The sequence below is a fragment of the Dendropsophus ebraccatus genome, chromosome 6 (assembly GCF_027789765.1).
Source record: "Dendropsophus ebraccatus isolate aDenEbr1 chromosome 6, aDenEbr1.pat, whole genome shotgun sequence".
Taxonomy (NCBI): Eukaryota; Metazoa; Chordata; class Amphibia; order Anura; family Hylidae; genus Dendropsophus; species Dendropsophus ebraccatus.
Window position 1 is genome coordinate 77042966 of NC_091459.1, and position 9460 is coordinate 77052425.

The following is a 9460-nucleotide window of genomic DNA, read 5'->3' on the forward strand; positions in this document are numbered from 1 at the left end:
GCCTATCTCATCGATCTATGCTGTATAATTATATACAGCATGGATCAATGAGTGATCAGTGCACTTATACTAGAAGTCCCCCAGGGGGGCTTCTAGTATAAGTGTAAAAGTAAAAAAAAAAGTGTTATTAATAAAAAGCCCCCTTCCCTAATAAAAGTTTGAATCACCCCCCTTTTCCCATGTTATAAATATAAATAAATAAACAAATAAATAAACATATTTGGTATCGCCGCACACGTAATCGCCCAAACTATTAATTAATCACATTCCTGATCTCGCACGGTAAACGTCGTCAGCGCAAAAAAATCCCAAAGTGCAAAAATGCGCATTTTTGGTCGCATCAAATCCAGAAAAATTGTAATAAAAAGCGATCAAAAAGTCGTATATGCGCAATCAAGGTAACGATAGAAACAATACATCATGGCGCAAAAAATGACCTCTCATACAGCCCCATAGACCAAAGGATAAAAGCGTTATAAGCCTGGGAATGGAGTGATTTTAAGGAACATATATTCGGTAACAATGGTTTGAATTTTTTATAGGCCATCAGATAATATAAAAGTTATACATGTTATATATCGTTGTAATCGTAACGACTTGAGGAACATATATAACATGTCAGTTTTCCCATAGGATACACGGCGTAAAAACAAAACCCCCCCAAAGAAAAAGAATTGTGTTTTTTTTTCAATTTCACTGCACATATAATTTTTTTCTGGTTTCGCAGCATATTTTATGCAAAAGTTCAGCCTGTCATTGCAAAGTACAATTAGTGACGCAAAAAATAAGGGCTCATGCGGGTCAGTAGGTGTAAAAATGCAAGTGCCATGGCCTTTTAAGCACACGGAGGAAAAAATAAAAACGCAAAAACAAAAATTAGCCTGGTCCTGAAGGGGTTAATGTATATATTTTCATGTTTTTCATGGTAATGATTGAGACTTGTGTATATACTACATTACAGGTGTTCCTTGTTGAGAAAGCTGGAAGAAGATCTCTTTATCTTATTGGCCTGGCAGGAATGTGCATTTGTGCTGTAATCATGACAATCGCTTTAGCTTTACTGGTAAGATCAATATAAGCTGCTTGGTTTGTAGTAGGGAACAGAAAATACAATATAAATGAAGTTCACTTTTTTATAATTGTATAGCCATATAGTCAGTATTCTGTGTATCCTGTATCCTGCTTGTATAGCCACATAGTCAGTATCCTGCTGTTGCCCGCACAGTGCTGGCATTACCATGCAGTGCCTATGCTGTGACTTTGACCTACTCAGTTGTCCCTACCGCTTGTAGGCCGTTGGCCTAAAGCAGCTTGCACCTACAAGAGGAAGTGATGGGCAGAAAGCCAATGGCACCCTGTTCTGCTACCTTTCAACTGTGACTGCATCCTAGAAATGCAGAAAGTGTTGAAATTGTTACTTACCTGGGAATTTAGGGTATGTACTCTGGATCCCTGGACGAGCCCTCCTTTTCTACTGCTGGGCCGGATATTGGTTGTGTTGATATCTCCCGGTAATCTGCTGGGCCTGTCTGACAGATGAGTAAACAAAACATTGATTTGTTTGTTGTAATGATTGCTAGTAATTAGCTTAGTGTGACCATTAGCAAAGATATTGAAATTAATATGACTTATTTTGTCTTCTAGCATGAACATGCTTGGATGAGCTATCTGTGTATGGTTGCCATCTTTCTATTTGTAATATTCTTTGAAGTCGGGCCTGGTCCTATACCGTGGTTTATTGTTGCTGAGCTTTTCAGCCAAGGTCCTAGACCTGCAGCTATGGCAGTATCTGGATTTTGCAACTGGACATGTAACTTTATCATTGGCATGTGTTTCCAGTACATAGCAGTAAGTATGAAATCAAGATTAATTCATCCTTATCTAAAGCATTTCAATAACTTCCAGTCTGGTGAATATACATAATTATACATGCATTATGATCTGTTATGACCAATAGACCTGTCTTTAATTGGATTCGGTTTTTAACAAAACATCTGTTTGAGCATCACGCCTGCAGTTCTGTGTTATCAAAGCCTTCAGACGAGAAGGATTTAGGGGTAGTGATTTCTGACAGCCTTAAAATGAGTCACCAGTTGAACCAGGCGGTGGGAATAGCTAATGGTATTCTGGGGTGTATAGCTAGAGGTATAACCAGTAGGAAGAGGGAGATTGTGATCCTGCTGTATAGAGCTCTAGTGAGAACACATCTGGAATCCTGTGACACAGAGGGCTACAAAAATGGTGGATGGTCTGAAGTAGAAAACTTATCAGGAAAGAACTATCATTGAAACAGCTAAATCTGTTAAGTCTGGAGGAAAAGAGAAAGTGGGGCATACGAGAAAACATACGAGAGAACGATAAGGTTCGGGGGAAGTGTTTTTAATAGAAAAATAAAGACAAGAACAAGGGGGCACAATCTAAGGTTAGTTTAGGAAAGTTGAGAAGGAACATGAGAAAATATTACTTTTCTGAAAGAGTAGTAGATTATTGGATCAAACGTCCAGCAGATGTGGTCGGTATATACACAGTTGGATAATAGTTTTTTTTTGCCACCAATCTTCTGTGCTTCTATGTTCTATATTTGCTATCAAGTATGGAATAATAAGATCTACAAGGGCGTGATATTTCAAATCTGTCTCAGAAAAAGCACCCTAGAGCAACCTATCACAGTTTAACTTTCATGATGTGCAAAAATTACAGGTTTCTCTGAGTAGGTTTAACAATTAAAGCCTGGCTGTATTCGTTTTAGGTTTTTATTTGTTTTATAACATACTACCAATAGGCTAATAGACTCACAAGATATATGGCTTTCTAGTGATTAAATATTTATTTATTTGTTACTGTTAAACTTTCTGCAGAATGTGTAGAATACACATACATATGATATACTGTTGTCTTTGCTTTAATTTTCAGGAAGCATGTGGGCCCTACGTGTTCATCATATTTGCCGTCCTTCTGTTCGGTTTCACTTTATTTACATACTTTAAAGTTCCAGAAACAAAAGGGAAATCTTTTGAGGAAATATCTGCTGAATTCCGCAAGAAGAAACTCAAGGGGCTTAAATCTACAGAGATGGAGTATCTGGGAACCAGTACAGATGCTTGAGCTTTTTTTTAAATATTTGAACACTTGTTTTTATAAGAAGTTTTATGAGAAACAGGGTAAAACTGAGTTATTTTAATAGTTTTTTTTATCAATATTTTTTATAAAGCTGAACATAAACAGTTATGTGAAGGAGTTGGCAAAATATGCAAAGAAAACCCATGCCAATATCGGAAACAATACGCACTCAGGTAATACGGTTGCAAAATACACTACAACTAGCCTTGTTCTACTGGTATAAAAATATTCCTTGTTATCTGCAAAGATGGTAAAAACACATTACCAGAACGCCCATGGTGTTATGGTTAAATATAGTTTTTTTTTTAAAAAAGGTCAGCCAATTTTGTAGAAAATCTCAAACATGGCTATTTTTTTCTTTTTAGTATGAGGTTGGACAAATTCGCAGCACTTGAGCCGTAAAAACGTATGAGTGGTATAAAGATCATTACTGATTGTAATGTATCTTGTTTAGAGACATAGAAGCATATTATAGTCAGCAATCAAACACATTATTATTAGAGGACTGGCATTTAAAACATATTTTCCATTAAGGAATTCAGAGTTAAAGGGGTTATCCACCAAAGAGCGAAAAAATTAAATGCTAGCTGGTCTTACTGACTAAGTCCCCCAGAGTATTTTGACTGCCTCCTGTCTTTCTAGCTGCTGCAATTCCTGAGTTACAAGTTTTTCTAAAAGCCGATCTATAACCAAGATAGGAAACTACATTTCCCATCATGCATTTCTCTGATTGGTCCATTGCGTACTTGCCCCCTTAGCTTTCTTTCCTGTCCACTGCTGTCATTTCTATTGCACAGTTAACACAGGACTGTTTTTTTCACTGATTTTGCATCACATCACCCCAGTATGTATTCCATACTAGCTAATGATGTAGCAGAGCTGACGTGTGCATGGTGTAGCTATGTGGTGCATAACGGGCATCTGTTTACCAGGGGGTGGGGTTGTAGGATTAGATCTCTGCTTGCTAAACATTCTAGTTTCATCCATACTCTAAGAGCATCCACAATACTTACAATATGCATAGCTGAGAAACAAAGCCAGGTACATATGCATGCATTCACGGACAGCAAGCAGAGATAGAACTTTAACTTTTCATATTACAGCAACCTAGGCTCAGGGACACATGTAAGTCTATGGAAGCAGCATGGAGATTATGCAGATTATGTCTCCTTGGGGTTGGGTTACCAAGTCAATACAAGACAAGCTAACCCGGCCCCCAGAGAGGAGATCACATGACCTCAGACCACAAAGTATAACAGTATGAAGGACAAGGCACTACATAAAAATATGATAATAATGGAGTGCTCAATCCTAATGGCATAAATATTTCCAATTTCCAAAACACAAAAAGCAAAGCATACCATAAGAAAAGATGGGTGACACAAAAATGTGAAGTGCCTCACATCTTTTCATATGGTATGCTTTGCTTTTTGTGTTTTGGAACCACAAAGACCACAAAGGGAGGGGGAAGAGGGAGCTGAGCGTGGTCTGAGTGGACCCAGAGTAGAGGATTTTAGACAACAAAAGGAAAGGCAAAGGTGCAAGATAGGTAATACATTAGGATACCCTATTCAGTACCCTCATCTATGAGATGAAGCAGAAGAGTGCGTCTCGCTCAGCATTTTCATATGTTACAAAGAAATCACATTCAATGGACCCTATGAAATACAGTGGTGCCTGTGTTTGTAATCTAAATCCACTCTTAAACCAAAAGCAAATTTTCCCATAAGAAATCATAGAAATGCAGACAATTGGTTCCACACTCCAAAAATAATTTATAATTCTGAATAACATGTAAAACAGGTGGAACAAACATTCAGAAACAGCTGAATATGGATGGCCAGCTGGATGAACCTAGACCACTGCAGTTAAGTTTCAATGTAAAGGAATACAAAAAGCCGATGAGGTAATAGGTAATCAAAAGCAGTGGTCATAGGCGCAAATTCAGACCAAATGAATATGAGTCTCCATTGGTATATTCTGTAGTTCAGTCCCTCTAATATGCCTTACTGTTAGAAATGTAATGATAAATGAGCCTTTAGTGCAGTCATTTCACAGTAAGTAGCTTTGCAGGGTCACGTTCATGAGCAAATGAAAACGTTATTTGTAAAAGAAATTAAATACAATGCATTTTGAGGCATGTAATTGCCTCTTCGCGATGTAAGGCAATGTAGAAATGCATTGTCTTTCATGTGCATTAAAACCAAAGCTTTAATGCATTTGAAATGAATGTTTATATATAAAGGATGTGATAAATTCAGACCCTGTAAACTTGCTTTATTTCACAGAAGACACATAAAAGACTAAAAAAAATGGGCATGAATTGGATCATTTCATAACCCTTTTAATGAAATGTCAAGCAGCATTGTATAAGGGGTATTAAAGGGGTACTCCAGCGGGGGGGGGGGGGGCATTTTTTTCTTGGGACCGGGGAGGAGGTGGCTGAGGGAAACATCGTCCACTCACCTCCCCGGTTCCAGCGGCGGGTCCCGCATCGAGGCCCTCCGGTCCCCGGCCGCTTCCTGGTGTCTGACGCGGCCCCGAGACGTGATGTCTCAGGTCCGCTCAGCCAGTCAGTGACGGAGGCAGGGTCCGTTTCAAGTCACTGTCACTGACTGGCTGAGCAGACCTGAGGCGTATCGTTTCAGGCCCGCGTCAGAAACCAGGAAGTGTCAGGGAACCGGAGTGCCGCAATACGGGACCCGGCGCTGGAACCAGGGAGGTGAGTGGACGTTGTTTCCCTCAGCCACCTCCTCTCAGGTCCCAGGAAAAAAATCCCCCCCCCCCCCTGCTGGAGTACCCCTTTAATACCCCTTATACAATGCTGCTTGACAGCAGTTATCCGGCACTCCCATATTTTAAACATGTTGCTGCCATGTTAGTTAACATAACAAACATGTTATGCTTACTTCTACGTGCTCCCCAGGTGTCCCAATGCGGTTGCCGGTGAGCCCTACTGTCTATAGCTGCCGTTATTTCCGAGGCAAGCTTGTCTCAAGAGTGACAGCCCGCTCAGCCAATCACTGGCCACTGTGCTGTACTGTCTCAGTTAGTGACTAGCTGAAATGGCTGTCACTCTTGAGACAAGCTTGTCTGAGAAAAAGCAGCTACAGACAGCGTGGCACAACGACAACCGCATCGGGACACTGGGGGAGTGCGGAGAGGTAAGTATAACATGTTTGTTGTACATGTAAAAAATTTTGGAACGCTGAATAACCCCTTTAATATACATTTTCCCTTCCCTATTTCAAGTTTGCAATGTGTTCTGTTAGGGAAGTCCATATGTCTCTTTCCTGTTTTCTTTTTTTTTTTTTTTTTTTGCTCCTTGCATATATTATTATCAAACTGGGGGCATAACATAGTAGAGAGGCATTAAAGCGACTCTGTACCCACAATCTGACCCCCCCAAACCGCTTGTATCTTCGGATAGCTGCTTTTAATCCAAGATCTGTCCTGCGGTCCGTTCGGCAGGTGATGCAGTTATTGTCATAAAAATTTACTTTTAAAATTGCAGCCCTGTGCCCTACGGGCGTATCTGTGCCCTAACTTTGCACCACCCCCTCCGTCCCTCCTCCCCGCCCTCCTCATCATTAGGAATGCTCCAGGCAGATTGCCTATTATTCACCACCTGTGTTACCACAGCACATGGGCTTGATCATTAAGACACCTGTGCAATGTTCAAACAGAAGTAAATGTGGGGAGGAGGGACGGAGGGGGTGGTGCAAAGTTAGGGCACAGATACGCCCGTAGGGCACAGGGCTGCAATTTTAAAAGTAAATTTTTATGACAATAACTGCATCATCTGCCAAACGGACCGCAGGACAGATCATGGATTAAAAGCAGCTATCCGAAGGTACAAGTGGTTTGGGGGGGGTCAGATTGTGGGTACAGAGTTGCTTTAACTCCCTTTAGATGGGGCAAATAAGCTGTGAATTTTCCAAAGGGAAAAACGGCAGTATTTAACGTATCAGAAAAACAGTGGATAATATCAGCTCAAAATTCATGTGAAAACGTTCATGCAGTGTATATTTTAAGGCTTCTATTTGGTATCTAATTAAAGGGAAACAGGAGGTTGAATTGCAGAGAGGTGACTACTGCCTCCATAAGAGTAGTCAGGTGGACAATAAGGGTGTAGTGGAATGATGTAAAGTTAAGTTTTTCCTGGATGTCTTCTTCAGACATTAGGGCTTTTATGTCCAGAAAAAATGTAATCTTTCTAATGGTAAATGTAACAGTTGGCTGGATAATTTAAAGGTGCTTACCCAAAAACAACACTAGTTACTTATCCTTTGGATAGGTGATAAGTGACTGTTGAGAGTCAGACCTGAGGGACCCGCGCCAATCAAGAAGTGTTTGTGGGAAAACTTTGCTCTGCTGCCAATCATATCATATGCCAAGACCACTGACTAATCATTCAGCATATTGTTTACAGTTCTATACTGGTCTGTTACATAATCAACAATGACTCTTCTGTAGAGTTTAGTTATTTCAATTTTCTTGTTAGCATTTTAAAGCAAATGAGTCTTCAGGAGAGTAAATCAAGTTTCCACCATACCTGATCGGCACCACCGCGCCGCCTGGTTTTCAAGATATCTATTTTTGTTAAAATATGCTAATTAGCTAGTTTGGTGCTCTGTGTGAGGGCCAATGCACTGATTTTCCCTCCCACTGATGATGGGACTCATTATTATTCATCTAGCTGAACCATCATAAATGGGAGGGTTTATCAGTGCACTAGGGGGACTGGACCTGTCTCCAGTAAACCAAACTAATTAGCATAGCTACAAATATGTAGCTATCTCTAGAACCAAGCAGCGATTTTCATAACAATGGGCACTGTCAGAATTGGTGTGGTGCGGCCGATCCGCTAGTAGTTGAAACATGATTTACTCTCCTGAAGACACATTCTCTTTAAGAAACAAAAATATTGTATTTTAGATCTGTTCCGAGCTTTCACTTAACATGGAAGGAAGTTTGTGGGGTGGCCTAATTTTACCATCAGCACAGCCTATGTCCGTTGCATGTATGTAGGTATAGGTGAATGTATGTATCCTGTATTATTGTATAGCAATGTTCTTCATCCTGTGCCTCTTCAGGTGTTGCAAAACTACAACCCTCATCATGTAATAGCTGGAGAGACTTGTTAGGGAACGCTGTTGTCTTTGTGTATAAAATTTCTATACAATCGTGTCTAATCATGTGCACACCTTGATCATAGATTAATTTGCCCTATTTTTATATACTTAGTTTATAAGATATAGTCAAACTTGAAGTGGTGAAGCACGATCAATCTATACTTTTACATGTACTTCTGTATAAAAGGTGTTACAATATTGTGGCATCATTTTTTTTAAACTTTTTTTGGATTCTTAAACTCTAACAACTAACAATGTAAAATAGCTTTCAATCACCACCTTCAATGCAACATAGTAAACTTTTTATTAGCTGTATTTCCCATTAAAGAGCATGATTTTTGTTGTGAGAACAAGAGGAAACTTTGCATGTAACATGTTAACAAGTCTTATTTTGTCATGGATTTTTCGTCAACCAATGCCTCAAAGAGAGATGTGATTTCAAAATACAAATTTTTTTTATATATCATAGTGGGCATCAATAGTCATTGCAAACCATTGGAATTGGATATGTGCACCATTGGTTTACATTGTTTTATTGGGAAAAGTTACTTTTTACTGTGGCCTATATGATCATCCTTTCTGTCAAGATTTTATATGGAAAACTAACTTGCAGTGTTATTTATCTAAATTACCTATGAATTTTAAGGCATTATTCATGTTAGTTTAGCAATTGGTGTTAGGTGAAATAGTGACATCCTACCAGAGCTAAGTATCAAATTTACTGCACTTATATGTGAATCTACAAATGTTAAATGTTAACATTGAAAACTGATCATAGACCAAACATAATTACTATTTAAGGCTATGTTCACACTGCATATCATTCCGTCCGTAGTTCGTACGCCGCCGTACATATGCGGCTGAAACTACGGGCGTGGGAAAAATCGACATGCAGCCGGATGCGTACGAACCACGAACATACGCCCGTAGTACAGGTCATTTACTTGGAAATCTTCGCCCAGCCCAATAAAACTCACAGAACCTTTTGGATCAAAAAATCAAGTTCAATTTGGCTGAAATAAGTACTTCGTACGGGACTGCATGGAAATCCACGGCCGTGAGTTGGAACATTTCCGTCCTCAAACAATGGTCTTGTTAATTTTGCACAGCGCCGTATATGATCCTGCCGTAAGCTCATACGTAGTGTGCATTGTGCGGGCGTATATCGTATATTTTCAAGCAAACGCATCAACCTCAAAACTACG

At 39.6% G+C, this 9460-nt stretch overlaps 1 protein-coding gene across 1 annotated transcript in view; it reads left to right on the forward strand.

The window, feature by feature from the left end:
• SLC2A2 (solute carrier family 2 member 2) overlaps positions 1 to 5491 on the forward strand; it is a 31221-nt gene extending 25730 nt beyond the window's left edge. Inside the window, exons 9-11 of the mRNA XM_069975206.1 lie at positions 962 to 1063; positions 1645 to 1848; positions 2914 to 5491. Coding sequence (XP_069831307.1) covers positions 962 to 1063; positions 1645 to 1848; positions 2914 to 3105 — 498 coding nt within the window. The 3' untranslated portion in view covers positions 3106 to 5491. The remainder of the gene's footprint in view (positions 1 to 961; positions 1064 to 1644; positions 1849 to 2913) is intronic.
• Positions 5492 to 9460: the final 3969 nt, after the last annotated feature.